Source organism: Pimephales promelas, chromosome 3 (assembly GCF_988280905.1).
Source record: "Pimephales promelas chromosome 3, fPimPro1.hap1.1, whole genome shotgun sequence".
Lineage (NCBI taxonomy): Eukaryota > Metazoa > Chordata > Actinopteri > Cypriniformes > Leuciscidae > Pimephales > Pimephales promelas.
The window spans coordinates 3,730,902-3,758,430 of NC_142771.1; the positions used below are offsets into that span (position 1 = coordinate 3,730,902).

General features: G+C 38.4%; 2 protein-coding genes across 5 annotated transcripts; both read right to left on the reverse strand.

Moving 5' to 3' along the window:
- Positions 1–217: 217 nt before the first annotated feature.
- LOC120484158 (GTPase IMAP family member 8) lies at positions 218–27,370 on the reverse strand. 4 transcript variants are annotated; one of them, XM_089129091.1, is made up of 6 exons: positions 27,283–27,370; positions 26,896–27,023; positions 26,180–26,296; positions 25,260–25,327; positions 3,344–3,985; positions 218–2,145 (listed from the first exon to the last, which is right to left on the reverse strand). In XM_089129091.1, the coding sequence occupies exons 3-6, from the start codon at positions 26,221–26,223 to the stop codon at positions 1,199–1,201; spliced, it is 1,701 nt and encodes a 566-aa protein (XP_088985217.1). In that variant the 5' UTR covers positions 26,224–26,296; positions 26,896–27,023; positions 27,283–27,370; the 3' UTR covers positions 218–1,198. The 4 variants fall into 4 exon arrangements, with proteins under 4 accessions (XP_088985217.1, XP_088985218.1, XP_088985219.1 ...); XM_089129092.1 differs by lacking the exons at positions 26,180–26,296; positions 26,896–27,023; positions 27,283–27,370 and adding an exon at positions 25,424–25,461 and having other exon boundaries at positions 25,260–25,298; XM_089129093.1 differs by lacking the exons at positions 25,260–25,327; positions 26,180–26,296; positions 26,896–27,023; positions 27,283–27,370 and adding an exon at positions 10,970–11,211.
- Positions 12,484–25,461, reverse strand: LOC120484159 (GTPase IMAP family member 8-like). The gene is made up of 4 exons (XM_089129103.1): positions 25,424–25,461; positions 25,260–25,298; positions 19,415–20,062; positions 12,484–14,675 (listed from the first exon to the last, which is right to left on the reverse strand). The coding sequence occupies exons 2-4, from the start codon at positions 25,282–25,284 to the stop codon at positions 13,735–13,737; spliced, it is 1,614 nt and encodes a 537-aa protein (XP_088985229.1). The 5' UTR covers positions 25,285–25,298; positions 25,424–25,461; the 3' UTR covers positions 12,484–13,734.
- Positions 27,371–27,529: the final 159 nt, after the last annotated feature.

The window sequence follows — 27,529 nt, forward strand, 5'->3', positions numbered from 1 at the left end:
AAGTTTGAATAGTGCATTTTAACCCCCATTCTCAAAAAGGGGGGTGACAGCTAAGGGGTTAAGCAAACATTTGTTTATTGTAAAAATATAAAGTACACTAAAAATGATGTGATCAAGAAGGGTCCGTGTAACGCTTTACACAATAAGTTAAGCAAATTTAAACTTTTTTCAAACATTTTAGAGAGTTAATTTAATGTAATTTAAGTTGAAATGACTTAAACATCCAAGTTGATTGTACTTTTTATTTACAGTGTACACATCAGTTGAAATGACTGGTTTATTTCTGCAATACAAGAAGAAATATATTTCCACTAGCGACACAGTGGGCATTTTTACATACAGTATATATGTGCATGCATCTAATAGAGCGAAGAGAAATATGAGATTCACCTGCATTTGTGCCAAAAAGATGTCATCAGACATGCTACCCCGACAGCAAACTGACATTGAATCAACGTGGAAACGACGTCTCTCATGACATTGAAACAACGTTGATTTTGCTCATCGAATTAACGTTGAACCAACGTCAGACGTGGCATTCTTCAAAGCTAAATGAAAATCGAAAATTGGTTTGCTTTCATAACGTTGAAACAACGCGTTGATTTCAAGTTGATTTTCCGTTAGTTTTGAAAGAATGACGCGTCTGACGTTGGTTCAACGTTAATTCGATGAGCAAAACAATGTTAGATCAACGTTGTTTCGATGTCATATTTCCACGTTGATTCAATGTCAGTTTGCTATCTGGGTAAGCACATGGTTACATCTAAACTTCACAAATGTAAACTGTAATGCTGTTGCTGAATGAATGATGAGCACTGTTAGACCTTACCAGGTTCTCTTTACAGTAAAAAACTGGCAACACTGTACAGACTTGATCTGAAGTTGATCTGTACAGCTTGATCTGAACATGTTACATCTCTGGTTTTGTATGCAAAAATAATGATTGAGCTAGCCATTTGGTTTCAGTTTCATAGGCTGTTGAACAGACACTCGTAAAACGGAGCACCGGCGCTCTCGTCGGTCTTAGAGGGTTAATACTGTGAAGCTGCTTTGAAACATAACGAAAATAAAGGTGAACAAAACGACGGTTTAACCAAGTAAAGATTTTTTTAAATGGTGTTTTTTCAATACCAATACATACAGGTAAGTCAAAGGGTCAAGAAACCTCCATCGACCCCCTGTTGTATTGTGTGGTTTTTCACTGAATCACACACATCTTTTGTCTGACAGAAAGTATAAATGCCCTGAACCGACCAGTTTCTTCGCCCTCTGCTTCTGTCTTGGCTTTCACTCTTTCTTTATGGGTCAATGTGAAGGTCTTCCCCCGGGGTTGCAGATTTGTAAAGGAAAGGTTCGAAAAATATTGTTGAGCTTCTCGTTGTGACTCTTGTACCAAACGCAAGTATATTTTCTGCCTTTCTGTCTGAGAGAGGCGTTTGTTCTGCTGTTTGATCTGCTTCACTTTCTGCTTCTGAATCTCCTGAATGTGTTTCTCCATTTTATCAAACATGTCATTGGTGAAATGCGTCCGTCTATTTTCTTCCACCATCTTCTCTATTTTACGAATCAGATCTTTAAACTGTGGGAAACTTGCAGACTTGTTGTCTAGAAGGAAGAATCGGTTTCCACAACTCTCAACAAGGGTTTTAAGATCTTGATCACCGTCCTGTAGAAACTCTTCAATGGTTTGCTTTTTCTCCTCTAACTGATCTTTATGGGTGAAGATGATCATGGTGTATTTTAGTATGTCTTCACCAAACACTTCTTTGAGATGTTGGACTGTGTTTTTCTCCTCCTCAGTGAATCGACCCACTCTAATGACGATGAGAAAAGCGTGTGGGCCTGGAGAGGATAATGTTACACATTTCACTATTTCAGTTTTAAACTCATCCTCATTGAGTTCAGTATCATAAAGTCCAGGTGTGTCGATCACTGAGATCTCTTTATTTAACCTCACTGTAGTTTCTGACTGACTCTGTTTCGTCTGAGACTTTGAACCGGCTGAAGATTTGAACATGTTTCTGCCGATGATGGTGTTTCCAGTGGCGCTTTTTCCAGCTCCAGTTTTTCCCAGCAGAACCAGTCTGAGATCTTTCTTCTCAGGAATCACATCAATCTCATCTGGATCTCCAGACTTTGCTGAAACTATATATATTCAATCAAATCAGTAACAAAACACACTCCAGGAATACCTAACAAACTAGTAATGTACACTTACAAGTATTTAACCCCTTAGCTGTCACCCCCCTTTTTGAAAATGGGGGTTAAAATGCACTATTCAAACTTAAATGGTTGTAATTTAAGAATGCTTTGGAATATACCCAAGTTTGGTCTTGTTTTAAAGAAAACACTCAGCAGAATATTGCTGAAGTGAAAACACTTTAAAAAATGAAAGTATAAAAAAGTTAGGGAAGTTTAAATTGACAGTAAATCAAATATACTGTACTATATATTTTTTTATTTTATATAAAATATATATTTTATATATATTTCTTACTCTAAAATTACTATAAAATCAAAGTCAAATTTTTTATCAAGTTATGTTCCAAATTTGAAGTTGATATCACAAAAATTTAAGATTTTGTTTAGGCGTAGTACCAAAAATAGCCACCGGGTGCCATTGAATTCCATTGAATTTAGTTGTGTACATTCTGCCTTAACAAATTAATACATTTCTGTCCAAATATCAATTCTGTCACAAAATTTGGAACCTTGAGACTCAGACCTTTCTGACAATATAAAGGTTTTGATCATAAATTATGAAATATAATGATGCCCAAAAGGGGAGGAGCCTGATAAAATAAGTACCGTTTCTATGGTAACACAACGTTCAATTATAAAACTTTCAAATGATACCTAATTTATGATAACTACTAAAATATGTGATATAATAAAAAAGGCGATAAGAAACAATATTATATTTTAGAGGATAATAAATATAAATATTATGATTTTTAGAGGATATATTATACTATATTTTTTTATTTTATTGAAAAATACTATATTATATGTTTTATTATGAACTTTTAGCAGAAGTTTCAATGATTAAAAGTGGGTTCATCGACTTTTTGTGACAAAGGTCAAAACTCCTGTTATGATGCAGATTTTTTGAGGTGCACTCTTGTCATAAATTCATTAATTACTCTTCCTACATAATTTGTAACACAAAACAGGGGTAAAATATCTATTTAGAAGTCTTAGACCTTTCCAACGATATATAATTTGTCATAATTACATTAGGATTTAATACAAATATAGTGAAGTAAAGTTAGGCTTTCGGTACTGGGACGGTGACAGCTAAGGGGTTAATAAAGTTGATAATAGTGGAAAATATAAAACTTACAATTAATAAGAAAACCTCTTTTACTGTCAGTCCTCTTCATTTGTTCCAAGGTCAATTTCCCTCCATTCTTCATCATCATTCCTTCAATCTTCTGCAGTAGTTCTTGTCTCTGACTCTCCGATTTACTCCTGTTATTGAAACAATGAAACCTTCCTCCACATTCAGTCACCAGTCGCTGGAGATCCACATGATCTTCCAGATGTTCATCAATGGTCTGTTCCAGATCTTCCAGCTCGTCTTGACGTGTGAACAGAATCATGATGTACTTCTGAACATCAGGACCAAATAAACCTTTAATAAAATCCAGGATCTCTTCCTCATTTTGCACAGGTTGCTCTAGAGGAACGGTGAGCAGAACTGCACTGAGACCTGATGAACATCGTTTGATCAGCTCCTCTTTAAGTTCCTCCATCTTCTCTTCAGACAGATCTGGATCCAGTGGATCTGGAGAAATAAACACATGCACCTGCTTCTCTCCGATCTCTGTTTCACCCTCACAAATTTCAGACTCATGTTTCTTTACTTTAAACTTCTTTTCTCCCACTATAGTGTTTCCAGATGAGCTTGCCCCAGAACCAAATCTGCCCATCAGAAGAACCCGGATCACTGGATCATCTGGACTGGAGCTGATCTCTGACATCTCTGAAATAAAAGTATAGAACAAGATCAGAAATCGGTCAGGTCAAGTTATCATTCAACTCACTGCAGGTCGAGAGTAAGAAAAGTGCGAAACACACTTTCTAAAAAATTGAGTTTTTTTTTTTTAAACTTCATTTTTTATTTTGGGTAACTCTTCTGCTGCGTGTCACCGGTGCAGGCCGGGGCGGACTCGGATGACCAGTCGCAACTCTGACCAAACACCACCGTGAGGAGCCGCACCACAGGTGCGCGACAGAAAGCCAACCGAGGCGGGAGATAATTTCAAAGGAGTAACAATCTTTATTGAACACAATATAGCAATGAGAATACAACGTTAAAGGGATACTCCACCGGGTTTTCATATTAAACTATGTTATTCCCTTAATTAAGACGAGCTGATGCATACCTCTCTCGTCTCAGTGCGTGCCCTCTATCGCTCTGTATTGCCGCAAAACTATGTTAGCACTTAGCTTAGCCCAGTGCATTAAATATGGGCCCAAAAGAGAAGCGACCAAACACTTCCTTGTTTTCCCTATTTAAACACAGTTACTCGATTAGTGTAATGCCGAGTTCAGACTGCATGATTTTAGCCACGATTTTGGCTCGCCGACAGGTTTTGAGAAATCGCCGACAAATGCCCGAAATCACAGGCAAATCGGCGCTCGTTCACGCGAGTGACAATCACGCAGTGTGAATGAGAAAAGACGCGAACTGAGAGAATCACCGACGAGTCGCCGACGCCCGTGAGATATTTGGCATGCTAAATACTGGACCTGTCAGCGATTCAAAATCCTGCTGTGTGAAAAGTGTTTTGACTGAAAGTACATCGGCGATCACCGGCAGCCAGTGAGAGAGCAAGATACAGAGCAGCAGGGAGTTCGGGGAGGAGTTATACGTAGATCACATATCAACATGATATGGCATTGTTTCAACAAAAAAAGCTTCTTCTCGGTCTATTTGGACACAATAAATGGAAGAAAAATGAGTAGAAATTTGGCAGGAGCACTCGTGTCTGTTTCACCAGCTGTACCACAACCGGGTCGAAAAAAAAAGTCTCACGTGAGATCTCCGGTCTTGCACGTGTGGTGTCGCGTTGTTTCCTTTTCACATCTCACGTGTGTTTGTTGTGAAACGTAGTTTGCGCGCAGCGTGCTAGACAGAGTCTGTCGGCGATTTTTCTAAAGTCATGCAGTGTGAAACCTTCTGTCACCGATCAATCGTCCAGTGTGAACACAGCAGTGACTGAATGCTGGCCAAGATAGTCATGCAGTGTGAAAAAAACAGCGACCCGACTACTTTGAAAATCATGCAGTCTGAACTCGGCATAACTTGACCTAGGCTGGTGACAAAAAATAAAACGTTGTGTTTTTCTAAGCGTTTAAAATTGATGACTATATTGTATGCCGGAATACCATAAAAAAAGTGCTTTAGAGCGCTTCAACTTGGCGCAATAATAACTCGTGAAAAGTCCTCTTACCGGCTCCCGCTTTGTCGCATGTCACGTTGGCTGCATTGACGGAAATAAGAGGGAGGGGGAGAGCGAGGAAGCGGGAGCCGGTAAGAGGACTTTTCATGAGTGAAGGTATTATTGCGCCAAGTTGAAGCGCTCTAAAGCACTTTTTCATGGTATTCCGGCATACAATATAGTCATCAATTTTAAACGCTTAGAAAAACACAACGTTTTATTTTGTGTCACCAGCTTGGGTCGAGTTACACTAATCGAGTAACTGTGTTTAAATAGGGAAAACGAGGAAGTGTTTGGTCGCCTCTCTTTCTGGCCCATATTTAATGCACTGGGCTAAGCTAAGTGCTAACATAGTTTTGCAGCAATACAGAGCGATAGAGTGCACGCACTGAGACGAGAGAGGTATGCATCAGCTCGTCTTAGTTAAGGGAATAACATAGTTTAATATGAAAACCCGGTGGAGTATCCCTTTAATATACTTCAGCGTCTTCTCTAGGTGTTCTTCAGTTACGGATAGTTTCTGACCGAACGTCACCACTTCGCCCTCACGGCGACTCCACCAACGATACGGCTTCCTTCGGGACTCATGGTGCGCTCTATTATACCAAACGAACCGACTCGGACCTCGGATTTGACGTCACGTCCACGCTTCAAGCGTTCTATTATTATTTTGCTTGTCCGAGTCGGAGAAAGCTGTTGTAATGATAGCACTGGCCGAGTACCAGGCACTTACATTTAAATAAAAATATTATGACTACACCTTATCAAAATGAAAATGTTCACTTTATTTAAAGTTTTTCATGTTAATCTTCTGTTAGCAACGTTAGTAATTGCACTCACAACAACCGATTCCCATACCTGCAGGGGACGCAGTAATACGAGTGATTATAATCGTCATTTAAAGTACCAAAGCGGTTCAAAAACAATGAACAATTCATTCTTACAAGTCACACAGGGTGCAGCCATTTTGAATTCCGAAACGGAATTCTTGCTCGGTGTTGTCACGGTTGTCCGACGACCGAGAGGAGAAATCCGAGGAAAGGGGGCGTGTTGCTAGGCAACGTCTGTCGTCCGATTCGGATCTCGGAGACGGATGAATAATAGAACGCAGTATGGAGGTAAGGATTCTTCTCAACACAGGTTACTTTCTCAACGCACAGTAGTGAAACAGTGGTTTACTAGCTTACTTCACCAGCGATGCTGCATACTTCCAGAATCAGACGGTAAGTAGGAGGGTAAGGATTCTCCTCAGTACAGATTACTTTTCACTCAGCTGAATCACTCGAGACTCGAGCAGAATTAGTTTTCCACAAAACGTGTAAGCAGGGGGTTGAGGCCATTTCTCAGCAAAAGCGCAACACACTCGTGTCCACTTCAAATCCACAGCCATAAATCCAGATATTTAAAGGGATACTCCACTTTTTTTGTAAATAGGCTCATTTTATAACTCCCCCAGAGTTAAACAGTTGGGTTTTACCGTTTTCAAATCAATTCAGCCGATTTTCTGATATTTAGAAGATTATCAGTAACCAGTGTTATGGAAATTTTTGTAGCTAGATCTTAAATAATAATTAAAGTACAATGAAGATCTCAAAAGTCATAAGTATACAGTACATGTTTATTTCTTGCAAGAAAGGCAGTTCCCACACTGATATGAGAAGGGCAAAGAGCTTCCCATTTTACAGAGTTTATATACAAAATATCACCTGTAATGGCTAATTTTGCATTTACATTTATACAAGTTTCTTTTCTTTCATATATGATCTTTATTTTCTTTTATACGTTTTCTTTTATTTCATTAAGATGTGATAGATGTGTGTGTAACTTTTACTAACGTTGGAGAAGATGTATTCATGAGCATTTAAAGGGAAATATTCATATCATCTAACATATACTCATAAGCATTTAAAGGAAGATGTTCATGTAATCCAAAGGACATTGTTAAAGATATAACAAGCTGTTAGAAATGCATAAGTTAGAGTAAGCTTAAGGTATAACTAAACTGTTAGAAATGCATAAGTTAGAGTAAGCTTAGTGTGAGGACATAATGTTCTGTGTTTAACAAAGAAGCAAGCAGCATGGAAACATTTTAATAGCTCATTGTATTTCAAGTGTGAGTTATATTTGTGCAGGGTTTTGATCAAACAAAAGATAAACCAGAACTTGCAACCAAGAGATAAATTGAGCAGAAAGGTGTGAGGTCGAACAGAACTTGCAACCAAGAGATAAATTGAGGTGAAGTTGAATATAGGAAACTTAACACAAACGTCATTGTGCTGTCCAAATTAAATATACGGTCTACAAGAATAGTCAAGAGCAGCGCAAACATGTTTCCTTGCTAGATGGTGTAAGAGACAATCGGTAGCAAAACCAGACATAGCCTGCATGGTTTCCTGGGTTTTCAGGTATATAAGGATGATGAGAAGGACTAGCCTTCGCCTTCACATGTAGACACTGTTCTGTATGTTGAACGCCAAAAGATTGGATTTGTTTTCTTGCAAGAAAATAAACTTTTGATACTTTGACTTTTGAAAAGGTTTCCACTTGTCTTCTTCCTCCTATCTTTTCGAATAACAGAGAATCATTTCCACAACACACCCTCCAATATGTACCCCCTCCTCTTCGTACACAGTTTCAGTTCCCCTTAATCACACACGTCTCGCTCTTTGTCTTGTGTTTAACGCACCCTAAGTTAGTTATTGTTACCGGGCAGAATTTTATGTCCTTTTGATCTGGCCTGTCTGTCCTATTTGCAATTTACCCGACACATCCATTTACTGAAAAGGCACATCTATTGTATAAATCATCTCTAAAACAAGAAAACATCTATGTTTATAAAACACACAAGCATATGTTCAAAAAGAAAAGATACATAAAATGAAAGATAATATGATTGGTTCTTCATTTACTGCCTCTTCTGTTACTAGGTAGAGGAAACTTTCTTTAAATGATTACTTCATAGATGTCAGGTTCGAACTTAGTCATCTGTCTGGTTCCATTTCTCATGTTATTTATACACACAATCAGGTGTTTGACACACATACATTCATCTGAAGTACAGAATGTCTTAGTGCATTGTCTCAGAGATTTAGCAGATAAATGAGGTCAACTTATAAACCATGGTTAGATTAATATTCAGTTTAAAATTTCCTTCACACCAGACAGTTTCTGGTCTCATTGACTTCAATAGTAGGAAAAAAAATATACTATGGAAGTCAATGAGACCAAAAACTGTCAGTATACTACTCATATTCTTCTAAATATCAGAAAATCAGCTGAATTGATTAGAAAATGGTAAAACCCAACTGTTTAACTCGGCGGGAGTGGTCAAATGAGCCTATTTCCCCAAAAAAAGTGGAGTATCCCTTTAAATAAGGCAAAAGCACTGCAATTCACTCACACGATAAAGCTTGTAGGCCACGATCCATTACACACACTCTCGTGAGGGATAGTCGATCTTCTGTTCTCCTCAACACACTCTGAAACCAGTGTTGTAGTACTCGAGACTCGGACTCGTCTCGGTCTCGAGACCATATTTTAATGGTCTTGGTCTTGTCATGGACTCGGAATTGACTCGTACTCGAACATTTTTTTTTTTTAGGACTCGGTTCAATTCAAAATATTTTTCATGATTATTAATGTATGTTAATAAAATATTTCTTTAAATTGATTGACACGCCCAGTGATTGGTGATTTTCTAGTGTGCAACTGCGCATGACAAATTGTAATAAAATTACTTTTAACACCACCTACTATGCGGCCTTTTTACCCTAAACTGATCATATTTTTTAAACTCTAAGTAAATAAAGTAAAAAAAAAAAAAAAAAAAAAAAAAGGATTTCTCTAAGTAAATAAAAGTAAATTAGGTAATCAACCCTCACTGGTCTCGACTCGGACTCGACTCTCTATGGACTCGGTCTTGACTCGGACTCGACTCTCTCTGGTCTCGGTCTCGAGTGAGGTGGTCTCGACTACAACACTGTCTGAAACACATCACTACAGTCTCCTCAAGTTCAAATACCCATAGAATGAAATCAATTCACTTATCTTTCCTTCTCTCTTCACATCACAGATTCCATCCATAAATCAGTCCAGTGAATTCTCACAGATCCAGCAGACTCCAATGGGCGATTCCCACACCCAGACAACGTCAGAGCGAACTTGAATCCCAATACTACTCCAAGTAAACCAGCGCGCACTTCCACTGCAAGCAGACTGAACAAATGGACTCGACCCCTACTTCGACGACCAGACTGCTCAACCAGACTGAACACTGAAGCCTCTTTGAATAGTCCTTTTATCTTGGCTTGTAAAAATGGAAGCCTATGGGAAACGCCGCTCTCTTCTCTCCCGCACCTTAGCGCTAATCAGGCCGGTCAATGTTTCCGTCCTACCCGGAACCGGAGTGGGATGTGTCGCACACTAATCGCTCCCTCCGGAAACTCATGTCTATGCAGTCTGCCGGTGTCTATCGATTCCTGACCTGCAGTCACATCATGTTATACCATGTGCAGGACTCCTCATGCGTTTTAAATGAAATTAAATCATTTATATGCACAAGTTATTATTGTATATTATTATAGAGACTTATGTTTTTTCCAGCCGACCAACACTGCGAAAACAATTAATACTTTACATTTATTAAAAAAATGCAAACCAGTCTTATGACCACTAAGTATTTTTTTTAATTCTGCTTGTATTTTTTTTATTTTTTTTTATTTTGTTTGTTGTAATCTTTGTATTTTTGTCATTTGTCCAGGGACTACGGATGTAAATTAGCCCTGTGGCTATAATACGGCATGTTTACGTCTGCTTTGTTGTCTCAATTCAGATTTTCATTAATGTGCATTGTCTCTATCAAATAAATAAATAAATAAATAAAAATTATACTTTAGATTTGTTACAGCCAAATTTAGTAATTTCTCTTGAATTAATTCTTATAAATAACTTTATTTTAAAGACCACACTATATTTCATCATACTTCAAATCAACACATTTTCTTTAGACATAAGACAAAATGTTAATTAATGTAGGTCAATGTGGAATTTAACTTTTTAAGATAAACAAGAGCCAAATTAGCCAGAATTATTACTTTCGAATAATATACTTTCGAATATATTTTAGTTTATAAACCATGAATAAAGACAACTTCAAATGCCCTTTTTAAAATATAAAATAATATGTAGTTATAAAAAAACACTAAAAATAATAACCAACAATGATTTCTGCATCACTAAAACTGTATGTGTTCTGCACACCAAAACCCTTTAAACAAAATTGTTTATTCCCATTTTTTAATGGGGAGGATCAAACTGACTGAAACCGGTTTAAATAGAAAGCATGTTTTATTTTTTTATTAGCCCATTATAAAAATAAATAAATAAATAAATAAATACGAATTTTCACTCTTTTTTTCAGAGTACAATGATTGAATCATTGAAGCACAATGATATATACTTTAGATACACGTAAAATCAGTTCGGCAACAAAAAACACAGTCGTGTGTGGAGAGGTTTCTTACCTGTAGGTGCAAAGGTCAAACCTTTGTTTCAGGTCGAATATCGCTCTTTAGTGAATGCGACTCCAGACAGATCACACGAATAATGCGTCTTAGAAAAAAATCCCCAGCACAAAACGTTAATAAACTGCGCTCTTTAAATTGAACATGTCAAGGATTTCATTCAAAGAAAAACGCAGAGAACAGCAGCAGGAGTGTTTAGCTGTACTTCCAGTTAATGCTCCACCTGTTAGTTTACCTGTTCTGGCCGTCACCTGTGAAAGGAGGAGTCTGATTGGTCCACAACACTCAATAAACATGATCAGACACTGACCGATGACCCACATGAGCTAATGATTATCTCACACAGTGATGATTTATCTCAATAACAGTCACATGAACAGATTGATAATCCGCAATGTCTACTCACTTCAGCGTGCCATACACTATCAAAGAGTTCAACTTCAAAACATCATGAATTTAAATAATTATTCAGTCAAATGTGCAAAAAAATGGAAATATCATTATTAGCAAAAAATGAGTTTGTTGTAAAAATAGAAAGTACACTAAAAATGATGTGATCAAGTGATGACGTTTTTACATTGCTTTAACTCATCAACATAAGTTATGCAAATGTCAACTTTTTTCAAAGTTTTACAAGATTGGACTCATTTAAGCTAATGAAAGTAATTTACAAATGTGTTCAATGCAGCTCGGTAGCCTATACGCAACTACTGGATAAGGTTTACAGCAGGTGTTCATTAATGCTCAATCATCCCTTAATTAATCAGCTAATTATCTTTACCACTTTGAACACTCTTTTGGGACAATATGTACTCTGAGCAGTGTTGATTTAACACTGGGGATTTTTCTGTGTTCCTGTAGTAATCATGAAGACATTGATTAGCTTGTTCAGGTGAGTTGTAGGTAAACTCTGCAGGAAAGTGGATCTCGTTGACCAGAGTTGAGGACATAAGCCGTTTAGCCCAACTGAAGCAAATACCAATCACCACAATGGTGACTACAATTAGATTTTTCTCCTTTGTTGATTCTGCTTGTTGACATCAGGTGTCTTCAATAATGGTCAATCATTACTCAATCAATCACTTAATTAGCTCATTAACTTTAACACTATTGAGTGTTACTTTAACACTCATTTTAACACTTTAACACTCTTGAGTCTGGAGCCAAATTAACTCTTAGGAAAGTTCATTTAAAACTGGAGTTTTTACTGTGTGAGTTCATGGGTGGAATAAAATTATGGCAGGACTTCGCCATTTGTTGGTCTCCGCATTTGTTGCATCATTAGCGCAGTTTCATTTCTCTTTGACTGGTGCTTTTTCAAAAAAATTCCTCTATGCACTTTCTACTATACAACATTTATTTTTAATTTAATTCAAGCACTTTATAAGGACCTGTATTTGTTTTCAAAGACTTTTCAGTCCATGTGTCTGAAATTCAGGGACTTTTAAGAAGCGAGGGAACCCTGCTCACAATTCTGAGAAAAAAAATGTCAGATGTGCAAGTTAAAGCCAGAATCGTGAGATAAAAAGTTTTATTTTTTCATTCCATGGCAGAATAGCTTCCATACATTTAAGTACATATCCATACATTTAAGAATGTGTAAAATGCATTAGCCTTATCAAAAGCTAAAGAAAACAATACGATAATATAGCTGCGAGCAGCGATGGCGGGCCCAAGCCGGTGGCACCGCAACCCCGCTTCCTTTAGTTACCTAAAGACACCGGGGTGGTGGTGCCGCAGGCTTTGGCCCTTTCATGATTAAATGATTAAATGTTAAAACAGCTTGCCATACTCTATCTGTCGTTTTAACTAGTCACAATTACATTACAGATATCTTAAAATGATAATACAAACTATCCAAAATGTAATTATGACTAGTCAGAAAGACATTGTTGATATCTACAATGTTAATTCCGGATAGGCAAACTTAGCTTTTAAATGTTAAAAGGGCTTGCCATACAGGGTCGTAAGCTCAGAGAGAGGCTCACTATATTCAAACCAAAATATATGACTTCCTCTTGGTCCGAGCTAATGACTATGAATTAGAAAGTTGTCCGGCTTGAGGAGTACAATGTATATACCGATTTTTGTAACTGTAGATAGAACTAACCACCCCACTTTTGTCAAAAGGTCGCGCTATTTAGTCTCTGCACCACGCCCGTTTCTGAAACTTTGCACATGTCAACTGGCTAATAAATGTGATGTGTCTGTTCATCCTCAATATGTTGACTTCATGCTGACCGATTTTCGTGCCATGTTTTTGAATTCTCTAGGAGGAGTATTTCAAATTCCATTGCAAGTGTTTTACAAACAACCCTAAATAGCCGACTTCCTGTTGGGCTGGGGTAAAAAGTAATAGTATGAAGTATATATGAAACGATGAGATCTACATGTGTACCAAGTTTCATATTATTACATGCAAGCGTGTTTGATTTATGGACCAAGTTTTCGGACCCCGTTCCAGGGGGCGCCGTCGAGCCCCCCTGCCACTCCCGCGTAACATCTTCAGCCCGGCCCTGATGGCCGCGGGTTCTGACCTGTGTGCAGTTTCAAGAGTTTTTGAGCACGTTAAGGGCCCCAAAAGTGCCCGAATAGTCGTATAAATAATAATAATCCTAAGGAAAACAATAGGGCCTTCGCCCTTTCAGGGCTTGGGCCCTAACAATACAAAATTCTAAAAAACATTTTAAATAGTGTTATGAAAAATGCAAATAAGTTTGCAGGAGCCCCAATAAGCTTGTGTATTTGATGATTATGGAGTTTTCTCAATGAATTACACACATTTTCTGTTTTAGTAGTTTCCTCATGGCCCTGACTACAACCTCCAGAGGACCACCAGCAGGAATGTGTGTCGACGCTCTGCTCGAAAGAAGAGCAACAGCGATTACGCATATTTCAGCAACAATGAACTCCAGAGCGTCACGTCGACAATCATCTGCTAAACGAGAGCATATTTTTCCCCATTCTGTTGGACTGGCCATTTTGTGCTCCTGTTTGTATTGCGTCAGTTTTTCACGCAGGTTCTTTCTCTGAATCTCCTGAATGTGTTTCTCTGTTTTATCAAACATGTCATTGGTGAAATGCATCCCGCCATTTTCTTCCACCATCTTCTCTATTTTACGGATCAGGTCTTTGAACTGTGGGAAACTGGCAGAGTTGTTGTCCAGAAAGAAGAATCGGTTTCCACAACTCTCTACAAGTTTTTTGAGATCTGGATCACTTTCCTGTAGGAACTGCTTGATGGTTTTATTTTCTTTCTCCAGCTCATCTTTGTGAGTGAAGAGGATCATGGTGTATTTTAGTATGTGTTCTCCAAATGCTTCTTTAAGTTTCTCCACCGTTTTTTTATTCTCCTCAGTGAATCGACCCACTTTAATCACAATAATAAAAGCGTGCGGTCCAGGAGAAGCAAACATAACACATTTAACCATTTCGTTTATAACTTCCTCCTCACTGAGTACAGTATCATAAAATCCAGGTGTGTCGATCACGCAGATCTGTTTCCCTAACCTCACTGTAGTCTTTAAACTGCACTGTTTCGTCTGAGAGATCGAGCTTGTAGAGGAGTCAAACACGTTTCTGCCGATGATGCTGTTTCCAGTGGCGCTTTTCCCAGATCCAGTTTTTCCCAGCAGAACCAGTCGGATCTGTTCTTTCCTCACTGGAATCACATCAGGTAGATCTTCAGCTGGAAACTCTCCCGAAACTACAACAGAAACATCAAATCACATAAATGTGCTGTGAATTAAAATCCAACTGCATTTATGATCAGTGTTAGATTTACATTTAATGTATTTGTAGATGCCCTTATTTAACCCTTCGGAGTCTTGGGCTATTTTGGCCCTTTTTGAGTACTTTTTTATTTTTTTAATTTCGCGACATAAACAAATGTTTACCATACTAATTTTTGGTATCATTTTTTTCAGCACAACATCACCTATATGACCATACAATTAGTGTATCACTTTGATGTACTGTATCAACATACTGGACCCAAAATCATATAATAGAAATATTATAGCTTATGTACTATTAAAACACAAACATGCTCAATGAAGCATTTTAAAAGGTTTAAAATGTAAACACAAGTTGTAAATGTCAAAATATACAGGTAAAATTCTGATATAATTAAGCTATATATACACAAAAAAAAAGATTTACAAAAAAAGCGAGTGTAGCCATAGGCTTTTTTTTTTTTTTCAATTTAGCTTTGCCACTTTTTTTTTTTTTTTTAAATGTGCACACAAATATACAGAGAGCTGTATTTAAGGCATTGCATTCCCAGAGTATGAGGGTTCCCAAATAGTGCAAATACAACATAAAAAAAGGTGAAATTGAGATAAAATGAAACTATATACAGCAAAAAGCAGGTGTGGCAATAGGCGTTTTTTCTTTTCTTTTTTTGCTTAGAAACTACAAAATACTTCATGTACAATTACACAGCTAGCTTACAGGGCTTTCATTCCTTGAGTAAGAGGGGTTCCTCAATAGTGCAAATATACCACACAAAAGGTAAAATGAACACAAAATCAAAACATACATTCAACTATTTACAACAAATATCAGGTGTGTTTATTTGTTGTTGTTTTTTTTTTTTATCTGTGCCACTCCTCAAAACAGTTTTATCTAATCTGATCCTAAACTACTCCTAAACTATCTACACTACTCCTAAACTACCTAAACTACTCCTAAACTATCTACACCACTCCTAAACTACTCTCAAAATCTACTCAAACTAGCAATACTCTCTCTCTCTCTCTCTCTCTCTCTCTCTCTCTCTCTCTCTATATATATATATATATGTATAACGTATATATGTCTCTCTTTGTCTACTCCGTAAATCTCCTGCCTTTCACTTTCGCGTCTTTGCCTCAGTTGGCTCCTCCTTCATTTGTAAAATATGCAGCCTGAAGAGCAGAATCAGCAGATTCACACATTTTTATTCGTTTTGTTTTATGACAAAAACCGACAAAGTTATTAGAATAAATGCAACGTCTGTCACATCCCATCTTGCGTTCTTTTACGAACGCGTCAATATACACATACATTTTTTTTATATAAAGTTTAAATGATCATATCTCAGTTTTTACCAAGCGGCAACCTCCCCGTCTCTCTCTTGAAGCCAACACGGAAGTGAATTAAACTGCAATTTATCGAGTGGCCGCTTGAGGCTGGCTGCAGAAGCGAGTCAAATCTGTATCTCCCCCATGTTAAAATGCCCAACTTTACAGCAGAAAAAAACATGTTTACAGCCTGGAGCAAAAAGTGGCTTTGGTCTTTTGAGCTAATTTTTCCTTTCATTACAACTGTGAGGGGGGTGAATTTTTTTACAACTCATCTGTTTAAATTATATTTTAGCCTTAAAGTTCTGCATAATTAAGGGCGTGGCCACTTGAGTGACAGGTGGATTCTTGCGGCCGCTTTCACTGCTAGTAGTTTGTCTGCTGTCTGTTAGCGTCACCCTCAGCTGTGTTTGTGCTTTTCCGGGATTATTTCATACAATTGAATACATGTATTATACCTTCGCCCGTGCACGCCGTTGGATTCCGTCGTGTTGAGTATGGAGAGAACAACCAGCGCCGTCCAGCTGTTTCCCTCGCATGCACTAATGGATGTCTGATGATTTCAGCGCGTTCTCTCAGTCCATGCAAGACGCACACCCTTGAATGAGCGCGGATTTCTAGTTCATTTAGGCTACTTGAAGTTCTGAGGTAATATCTTTGGTTTGACCCATCTGAGAAACTGAGAGGCGCCAAAATCAGATTGTAATGGACTGAATTAAAGTTCTTTACGAACTTGACGTGAGATGCCGACTGATATGTGCTTGCCTTGAATCACTGTCGCATGCACAAGCTTAGAGCAATATTGTAGGTAACTAATTCATTTTTAACTAGCAGAATAATAATGCATCACGATGTTGACTCCTTGAATGTTATGAGAAATGTGTGTGATCTGGTATGTACTTGTATACATGCTCTTATGTAATTGCCCCTTGTGAGATTAATAAAGTTGATAAAAAAGTAAATAGTCCCACTTTTAGTTACGTCTAACTATTACAATATATTTCGAAGGGCAAAAACATGAACTTTAACTATTGGCTTTACTTTTCAATTCAGCGCGAGGGCAGTAGCAGCATTAGTACCTCAGCTCCACCCGCGTCCCGCCTCTTTGCCCATTTTAATTTATCCGGTAGTGACGAGAGGCGACACACTGCCAAGATGGCGACGGCCGGCCACGCCCACTTTAGGCTTCAAAAACAGAAACCTACGGGTGACGTCACGGATACTACGTCCATATTTTTTACAGTTTATTGGTGCGTTCTATTATTCATCTGTCTCGGAGATCCGAATCGGACCCCCTTTCCTCGGATTTCTCCTCTCGGACGTCGGACAACCGTGAGGACACCGAGCAAGAAATCCGTTTCGGAATTCAAAATGGCTGCGCCCTGTGACTTGTAAGAATGAATTGTTTTCATTGTTTTTGAACCGCTTTGTATTGGTATTTTAAATGACGATTATAATCACTCGTAGTACTGCGTCCCCTGCAGGTATGGGAATCGGTTGTTGTGAGTGCAATTACTAACGTTGCTAACAGAAGATTAACATGAAAAACTTTAAATAAAGTGAACATTTTCAAGTTCAAATGGCTGCGTTTTGATAAGGTGTAGTCATAATATATATTTTTTTAATGTTAGTGCCTGTTACTCGGCCAGTGCTACCATTATAACAGCTTTCCGGGTGGCGTCCATTTTTTTCTCCGACTCGGACACGCAAAACATAATAGACCGCTTGAAGTGTGGACGTGACGTCAAATCCGAGGTCCGAGACGGTTCGTTGGGTACAATAGAACGCACCATATGGTTTTTACTTGGTCTATCAACACAAAATAAAAAGTAAAATAGAATTTCAAGTCAGCACTTTCGACAGAAGTGGACAGCAGCGCTCAACGTGACTTTGTTTTTATGCTTCAACGTCTTAAGGCCTGTTCACACCGGGACGAATTTCGCGCGCGTTATTCGTCGATGTTTAACGCCTCGTGACTAAACAATGGGCGCCAATGTGAGTGTTCACACCGACGCGAAAAATGGCACGCGTAAAAGCGTCATTTTTTAAAAAACGCCTCGGGTTCGTTTTTTTGGTTTGACACGCCGCGTCAAAACCTATCCGACCAACGAGATCGGCGGGTTTGCTCACGTGTCTGGTACTTCTGAAGTTACAGTAAAACTCAACTTGAGGGCGCTCAAACACAAAACGGTCTTGCCGAGCACACGTACGGCGAAGAAGAGATAAGATACCTATGGGCAAGATGAATGTTGAGCTGCTGGTCTCGGAGCATAAAGAGCTATATGATAATATTTATATTAGTATTTCTGTAATAATAGTATAGTATAGGGTGACCAACAGTCCTGTTTTCCCGGGACATGTGTAAAGCGGTCACTTTGTGCTTTATAGAAATCTGAGTTGAGATGAGAACTGCGCATAGTGTGAGTGTCAGTTAGATTTTGACAAGTGAGGAGAGGAGATAACCGCTCTGCCGACTCTTTCTATTCTTTCTTTTATTTTATTTTTCTATTTTGACCAGATGTTTGTTTGTTTGTTTTCTCTCGCTCGATCCCGATGTATGAGGAGGACGAGTGTCACGTTTGAGTGGTTTTATTAAATGCGGGGAAATACGACAACTCTCGTCTCTCGTGCATCTGTTCATCCGACAACTAGTGCTATGTTTTTATCTCTGGGCAACATCTCAACTTTGCGTTACACATGTCCTGTTTCCACGTCCTGTCCTGACTGTTTTTAAGTGATGAAAATGTCCTGGTTTTCAAACAAAAACTGCTGGGAAAGATCGAGTCCTACAGCAAAATATAGATGGGCAAACAAGGTGGACGAGGAAGAAAAACAAGATAAAGAGAATGAAAACTAAAGATATAAATAGATTTTGTTAGTTCGTTTTTGTAAGTTTGTGAGTGCTATTTTTTGTTACATTTGGAGGCATTTCTGTTAGTTATTTATTATTTAGGCCTATATATTTTTCTAATACAGAAGACATTATTTCTATCATTATTTCATTCGAGTTTTTTTTTTCTATCTGTATAATAAAACATTGAGACATGAATATGATCACCCTAGTATAGTATTCTATTATTATTTCTGTTTTACATTAAGCGCCATCTAATGTCAGGGAATGAATTTGCATGTTCATTCGGCTTATCGTCAGCGAAAAACGCTTGGGTGTGAACACAAAAAACGCATTGAAAAACGCTGACGAATAACGCGCGCTGATATTCGTCCCGGTGTGTACGGGCCTTTAAACTGGACATGTAACTTGATCACGCCAGCGTGATCGGCGACCCCGAAGGGTTAATCTGAGCATGACAAATACAAGTGTCTACATTTAATGATTTACTTGCATGTATTTACGGAATTGATTTATAACAAATGATCTTACAGTTGGTATCAGTATCCATGCTGCTTCTTCTTCTTCTTATGATAACTTTCCCTCCATTCTTCATCATCATTCCTTCAATCTTCAGCAGTAGTTCTTGTCTCTGACTCTCTGATTCTCTCTTGTTATTGAAACAGTGAAACCTTCCTCCACATTCAGTCACCAGTTGCTGGAGATCCGCATGATCTTGGTGTTTTAGATGTTCATCAATGGACTCATTCAGATCCTCCAGATCATCTCCGTGTGTGAACAGAATCATGATGCAATTCTGGACTTCTGAACCAAATAAACATTTAATATAATCCAGGATCTCTTCCTCATTTTTCACAGGTTCCTCTAGAGGAACGGTGAGCAGAACTGCACTGAGACCTGATGAACATCGAGAGATCAGCTCCTCTTTCAGTTCCTCCAGCTTCTCTACAGACAGATCTGGATCCAGTAGATCTGGAGAGTTAATCACATGCACCTGCTTCTCTCCGATCTGAGTTGCTTCATCACAAACTTCAGCTTGTTTCTTCTTATGCTTTTGGACTTTAAACTTCTTTTCTCCCAGTATAGTGTTTCCTGATGAGCTTTTCCCAGAACCGTTTCTGCCCATCAGAAGGATCCGGATCACTGGATCATCTAGACTGGAGCTGATCTCTGACATCTCTGAAAGAGACAGACAATATGGAGTATGAATGTAAAAATTAGGTCAAGTAAAAACTAAGATTGAAGCGCATTGACATCATGACATTATATATAATGCCAGGGCCTGTGTGGCCTTAATCAATTACAATACAAAAATGAACCGCCACTGAACTTACTTAAAGGGACACTCCACTAGAGGTCTTCACCCGAGGTCCGAGCCGAGACCGGGTCCAAAACTCCGACGAGTGTCTCGGACACGGGTCGGGTTCGGTATTAGTGGCCTCGGGTCTCGGGTAATTTAAAATAAATACGCCTTTTCCAAATGGACCCGAGAAGACGCAAATTATTTTAAACAATTTTGGGTATTTACAAAATTGCAGCATTTAAAACAACTCTATGACCGTTCTCTGACTTTTTTTAAGTGAGAGAGCGAATCTGCGCTTTTACGTGCAATGGGCTATAAGCATAGGCGCCGATACCGTGGGTGCTCCGGGGCTCGAGCACCCACGGAAAATAACGAGCACCCACCCACGTGTGCCAGAATAGCAGTAAAATTCATTTAAAATTAAACATTGCAGTTGGTGCTATTTGAAGCGTCTGACCCGTCTGTCACACTGTGATTTGTTATCTCGCTGTCAGTCGCCTGCTCCATATCCTGTATCCACCAATCACAGCGTTTCTCGGGTGAAAATGCCTCTTTAGTGTGATTCCGCAGATTCCCGCTTCATTACCCACTATAAAGTGACGTGCGTGTGTACGTGCGTTTGATAATTAGAATCAGATGGAGTGAGAATAAAATGGACAGATTTGTGTGACATTGATTCATAATTTCCCACGAAGCTGATCGCGGTTAGTTAAACTTTTCATCTCCAATCCTGTCTGTAGCCTATTTGTGAAAAGTGGCGCTGACCTGAGTTGAAAGATTTTACGGCTTTATTATCAAGTAAATAGTGTGTGTTCGTGTCGGCTGCTGTCCATTTCCCAAGGTTCTGAAATGCAAGCATTTTTTGACGACTTTTTTTTTTTTTTTTTTTTTTTTTTTTTAAAGGGCGTGCGCCCATGAGCACCCACGGAGGAAAACATAAATCGGCGCCTATGGCTATAAGCATACGCACGGTTGCCTCCGCATTTCTTTACTCAGTTGCTCGCTCCACATAAACCAACCCCTCCGTTTACCACGAAGAACTAGTGCGCCATCATGCGGATGGATGTTTGACTACATGCAAGTATTTGAATTGTCTTCTAGCCAGGCCTGTCAATCAATTTTAAAATACGCGACACTGTCAGAGAAGCATGGACACGATAACAGATATTGCGAAAAAAACAAACAGAAATAACGACTTTATTCGATTATTCCTTTTCTTCCTTGTTGGCCTGAAACGAGACTTCCTTAGATTTCCACGACGCATGCGCGAGAATTGCGATCTCTTTCAACTACTTCAGTTCAGTTCTCGCGCATGCGTAGCGGAAATCTAAGGAAGTCTCGTTTCAGGCCAACAAGGAAGAAAAGGAAAAGTCGAATAAAGTCGTTATTTTTGTTTGTTTTTTCGCACAAAAAGTATTCTTGTCGCTTGATAAACTTATAGTTGAGCCACTGTAGGCACATGGAATATTTAAACATTTTCTTCATTGACTTTCTGGGCCGTCAAGTGTCATTCCCTTAGGCAGTCTATGTGGTAGTGATTCGGCTCTCATATTTAATAAGAAATATCTTCATTTGTGCTCAGAAGACGAACGAAGGTCTTGCGGGGTTGGTACAGCATGGGGGTGAGTAATTAATGACTTAATTTTCATTTTTGGGTGAACTAACCGTTTAAGTGCATTTTTGAGAACCGCAGGGCTGCAGGCTGTGCACATTGTAAATGCCATTTAGGTTCCGGAATCGGGTCCAGTCAGGTTCTAAAGGAAATGGCATCGGGTCGGGTTGGACTCAGGTCTAATTTTATCGGGTCTGTCTCGAGTCGGGTTTTTCTAAAAAAAATAATAATAATTTATGCACGTCGGGTTTGGGTAAGTAATGATTCTGGTCGATTCGGGTCGGGTACAGTTTATGGGAACTCGAGTTTGAGACTCGGACTCGAGTCGCACTTGAGTCACACAAAAGCTGACTTCAGACTTGACTCGTGACTCGACCCAAAAGATTTCAGACTTGACTTGTGACTCGACCCAAAAGACTTGTCAGCAACCTGTTTTCATGCAATTATTGCTTTTTAAATCTAAATTCATTTTAATGTATTTCTATTTTCTTTTATTGGCGCATACGTTGGGGAAGCATATGAGATGTCCCCCGCCCTTTGTCATACTCTGCAAGCATGAGACAGAGCGTATTTAGGCCACGCCCACACCGGGGGAAAACAATCCAACCGTCTCCATTGACTTTGCGTCTGTAGATTTCTCATAAATTCAACAAAAGTTGGCATTGTAAATCATTCCGCTGCTCCGCGATCTGCACCGTCATCACAGACACCGTTATGCTACGTTCACACCGGACGCGAATAGGGCGTCAGGCGCGAATGATTTCAATGTTAAGTCAATGCACAGACGCGCGTGAAAAATTCCTGCGGCGCGAATGAGGCGTGGAGCGCGGCGCGGAAGACGCGAATACACCTCATTCGCGCGTCAAGTTCGCGCGAATGGCGCGAATTCAGCATCTAGCGCGTTAAGCGCGAATGATTCATTTAGTGCCATTTGTGCATTCACGCGTTTGACGCGAATTCGCGTCTGCCGCCCGAGTTGAAAAATCTGAACTTTGGCGTGAATTCGCGCCGCGTTAACCAATCAGGAGCCTATCTGCTTGCTCACGTGGTGAAGTGTCTGGATATGCTTCAATAAATTATTTTGTTAATATGACTAAATACATGTTGGGATTATGCACAACAAAGCAAATGTTTTATCACTTAAAACATTATTTCTATATACGAGACATGTTCATTTTGTATTGAATGTTATTCATTCCATATCTAGATTATATGAAATATTATTATGTTGTAAAGACAATCAACATATGTGCATAAATTCGTGTCTGGACGTGAGAGAGAGAAAAAAAAAATCACAGGACAGGTTAATAACTTTTGAAGGCTGGCTCTATTTATCATCAAAACAAAAATAAATGACAGCTAGATTAGATGGATGAGGGCGAGGGTGATCCTCGCTCCGATGCGGGACAACAGGTCGTCAAACTGGGCGCGTGACAGGCGGAAGTACCGCTGACAGCGGCCGTCATCCAGCGCAGCTCCTGGAGCGAGCAAATGGTGAAACTCGCCAAACGGTTCAGCTCCGAAGGGTCCGGTGGACACAAATATACGGCGACGATGATCCCCCCCCCCCGACATAAAAACAATGGCCGCCAACGGATTTCGATTCTGAATTTGACGCGCGATTCGCGTCCGGTGTGAACGTAGCATTAGAAAGCGCTCGCGCGCTCTCTCTCTCTCTCTCTCTCTCTCTCTCTCTCTCTCTCTCTCTTTCTCTCTCTCTCTCTCTCTCTCTCTCTCTCTCTCTCCAGTTCAATGTTGTCGGATCCAAATATGGTCATTTCCTTTTAATCAGCAACCAATCGCGCAAGTAAAAGGGGGGATTTAACTCTAAATGAGCAATCTCATGGCCTGATAAAAAAATCTTTAGATCCCGTTTTGCGTTTTCTCAAAATGACTTTTCTCTCAAACTCGAAGTCTGAAATCTCCGCTTCAGTAGCCTAGCACCTATATACCAAACCTAATACACCAAACTGTCCAATCGTATACCTATTTTTATTATGAAGACTATTACAGATGGATTTGTAAATATATTATTCCTAGCTTGATTTATATAACATTGTTTTTTCTAAAAACATGGCGAAAATCTATTTAAGGCTATCTGATTACAGGATAACAAAAGTAGCCTAGATATCCATAAATATCTATTTTTTCCCCCATCTACTACTGTATGTGAACACAATGAAAAAAAAATATTTTAAACCTGGCTTTATCTAATAGGCTATTCAGATTTCGTTTTTTTAAAAAAATATATGCAAATTTGCACATATTTAATTAGACAATTCCTAATAATTTAAGACTTGAGACTTGACTTGAGCTTGCCCCTCAAAGACTTGAGACTTGACTTGGACTTCCAAAAAATGACTTGTGAACATCTCTGCCTGAGAAGACCTCTACACTCCACCCATTTGCATTAAGATTTAAATCCAGTTATACTATTGAATGGTCATGCAACACTCTCTTATTTTCTCCTGAGATGAGAGAAATCTGCTATTTCCCTTTTTCACTTCCTCCTACAATGACGCAAAAATGTGGAAGTGTATTATTTTCCTGTTATCTCTGTAAATCTGCTTTCAATCTGTATTGTAAAGGGGCTATATACATGGCTTGACTTGATTCAAGATGTTATTACATTTTGAAAAAATAAATATAAAGTTTTCATTAAAGTTTATTTTACTTTACAGTAATTGAAGTTAGAAACGTGTACCAATGTCATATTAGAGAAGCTCTCTAAATTTACCAATAGCGAAACACCAACTAAATGGCTATCCAATATTAAAAACGTCTGAGTGCTGCCCTCTTCAGGTTGAACGGTTCGACTGCAGTTTAATTTTCCTTTTGGATGTTGTTTAAAAGAAACAACTTTTAAACCATGCAAGTGCCCTCGAAAAATATTGTAAATTAAATAAATGTGTAAGTTTCCCACTACGTCATCATTTTTAAATGGTGGCCGTGAGTTAAACAAATAATGTATGAATGAAGTCACAGATATAAATATATTCAAAACAAACATCTTTTCAACATGATACCCAGAATGAGACCTTAACCCGTTTTATTTGTATAGCACTTCTCACAAGATTGGGTGAGCTTTGGATAAGTAAATGAAGGTTAGGATGGACGAGCCGCATATCGCTATTAGTGAGCGCACTGATAGGCCTATATTTATAAATAGTTGTAAGTTTCTGTTAATACAACATTATGTCTTCACGTGGAAATCTTTAAGTTGTGAAAGACAAGAAATTCACTGTAATACAGTGGCAGAACAGTTGAACGCGGTTAATGGTTTTCATGAGACGAAATACGAGCTGCAAATAATGCAAGAACTGGATGAATTTGTACGGAGCAATGGTGATTGAAAAAAAAATATATATCAGAAAATATATCAAATATTTATAAATATGATAGCCTATATATTTTTCAGGAACATTGTAGTCAATGTTTTGCGATCCTGAAGACTTTCTTACCAGGAAGTGAGTCAGCTGTCGCCATCTTCAGTGTTTTCAGGTAGATCACAAACACATGAAAATGCTTCCTAGAAAAACAAATGATTCATTATTAATTACATTATTAATATATGTTTATCACGACTCGTTCTATTATTAAATCAACGCATATACAGAAAACATACAAGAAATACACTCTTTTACCTGGCGTCGAGCTGCTGCTTTGTTTTACTTCCACTTTACATAGCTGTTGAATGCTTGATTCTGATTGGTTACACGTTCTAAGGTGTGCAAATATTTTCAGGGAAACGCACGGCTAAATTTAGTAGGCAGGTTTGACCGCAGTTCCATATCACTGCGGGTAGTTAACTGTAAAAAGGAAAATAGGACACAAGTCATAACAAGAAAAAAACATGCAGCCCCATGCGCTTGATCTGCAATTTCCAATGTCTAACTTCACAATTAATGGACTTGCAGTTTAATTTTAATGAATAAAGTACATAGTCCTATCTATAATAAATAGAAAATTAAACTGAATAAATTGATAGTCCTACACGGGCTTTCGTAAAATTCCATATAATAATTTAAATAATTATTGATAGGCCTTCTTGTTAAAAGGGTTTCATTTATTAGGTTATCTGCTTTCAATAATAGAAACAATGAATAAACGAATTTAATAAATAAATAATAATATTGAGGCACATCTGTCTCATCATTGGAATTAGCAACGGCGGCATGGGATTAGATGCGTAAGAAATTAGTCCTACATACAAGAGCGTTTTAATAACAAAAACTTGACAAACGTCTTGAAATGCATCATCTGAACAATGTTTCAATGTAGGCTAACTGTAGTATAAGCGGAATAATTGACTAGGATTAGAAAAATAATGCACACCTCGTTTCACAAATACTCCGTTTGCAGTGTGTATTTTTTCCCGTACCCGTGTTGTTGTGTCTTTAAAGGATTGTGGCCACCAGGGGGCATCGATTAGAAAGCAGACAAGATGTTTCGTTTAGGTGTTTTATTAAAATAAATGTTTAAAGGTGTATGTGTGGTTCTGAAACAGAGATACAGACATAAATCAGTAAAGCCTATATAAATGTCAAATAGTTATTACATGCCTAGCAGGTAGGCCTATAAAATACACAAACACAATCAAGAGATTAAAAAGTTAAAGAGATTAATTAAAGTTAATGATTTAGGGTCAAGAGCCCAACTAAAATAAACACTGATCATCATAACGGTGATTAAAAACACTTGTTAACATCTGGTGTCTTCAATGTTGGCAAAATAAAATAAAGAGATCTTAATTCATCTTTGATGTCTGTCTGTTATTCAGATAGTTTTGTTTTGTTTTTTGTTTGTGTAAATTTTACTCACTTTAAATGGTTCACTTTTAATTATCTCATTAACTTTAACACTCTTGGGTCTGGATCCAAATAAACAACACTGGAGTTTTTGCTGTGGGTGGAATAAAAATGTGGCAATACTTTTTCTTTCTGACCCCTGGGCTTTTCCACCCAAAACTCGGGTCTTAGGAGGTTAAGGAATTAATTTGATTAATTATTACTCATTTCTAATTTGTTCAATTTAATTATTAATATTGCAATCTTTTGCCACAGTTTTATTGAGTAGATATAGCGAATTCATTTTTACCGTGTAGGAGCCGAGATGCTGTTCAGGCGTCTTTCAGCTTTAGTTTCGCTTTCGTTTTGCTTCTGCTTGTTGCAAATTCATCATCCTCCTGTGTTGTCCCCTGTGGTGAATTCTTGTATGTTCTTTCTCTGTCAGATTTAATTAGTAAATTATTCCAAATCTTTGATTTGTATTTGATTTGCTCTATAAGCGAGTTGCTCGTCTGAAACTCATTCTCGTCTCGGAGAAACTGAAGCGAATAAGCACTGAACCGCATTCACACTGACATCAGTCAGTCTTGTAAACCTGCTTGCTGTGTATCCTGTTGTATTTATATTCCCCCTACATGACTAAGATTCCCATCACACATCTCCATAACCTACGAATCAAAAAAAGATTTGTAATTACCTTCAGGTTTTGAGCGCTGTCGGCTGGTTAGAAATTCCCGGGAGTCCGTGCCGAACTCAGTCTGGATGCTCGGGCTCTTGAGTTTTCAGAAGAAAATCACTCAGAGACTTATTATAGAGACGTTTACGATTACGAATCACCACATTCAATGGTTTTGTGTTAATAACAAAGTACAGAATAAAAATCACATTTTTCAAAAATACGAGAAGTCTTCAGCACGAGCTTCGGCCTCGCGCAGTTGAAGGTC

What these genes read in the sequence shown, in the direction of transcription:
- LOC120484159 (XM_089129103.1), bottom strand. Translation starts at nt 25,284, where the DNA reads ATGGCGACAGCTGACTCACTTCCTG. An exon ending in GACAGCTGACTCACTTCCTG is followed by an intron (nt 20,063 to 25,259) that starts GTAAGAAAGTCT and finishes TGTCTCTTTCAG; the next exon opens with AGATGTCAGAGATCAGCTCC. An exon ending in CATGGATACTGATACCAACT is followed by an intron (nt 14,676 to 19,414) that starts GTAAGATCATTT and finishes TTTCTGTTGTAG; the next exon opens with TTTCGGGAGAGTTTCCAGCT.
- LOC120484158 (XM_089129091.1), bottom strand. Translation starts at nt 26,223, where the DNA reads ATGCCCCCTGGTGGCCACAATCCTTTAAAGACACAACAACACGG. An exon ending in TTAAAGACACAACAACACGG is followed by an intron (nt 25,328 to 26,179) that starts GTACGGGAAAAA and finishes TTGTTTTTCTAG; the next exon opens with GAAGCATTTTCATGTGTTTG. An exon ending in AAGAGGTTTTCTTATTAATT is followed by an intron (nt 2,146 to 3,343) that starts GTAAGTTTTATA and finishes GAATATATATAG; the next exon opens with TTTCAGCAAAGTCTGGAGAT.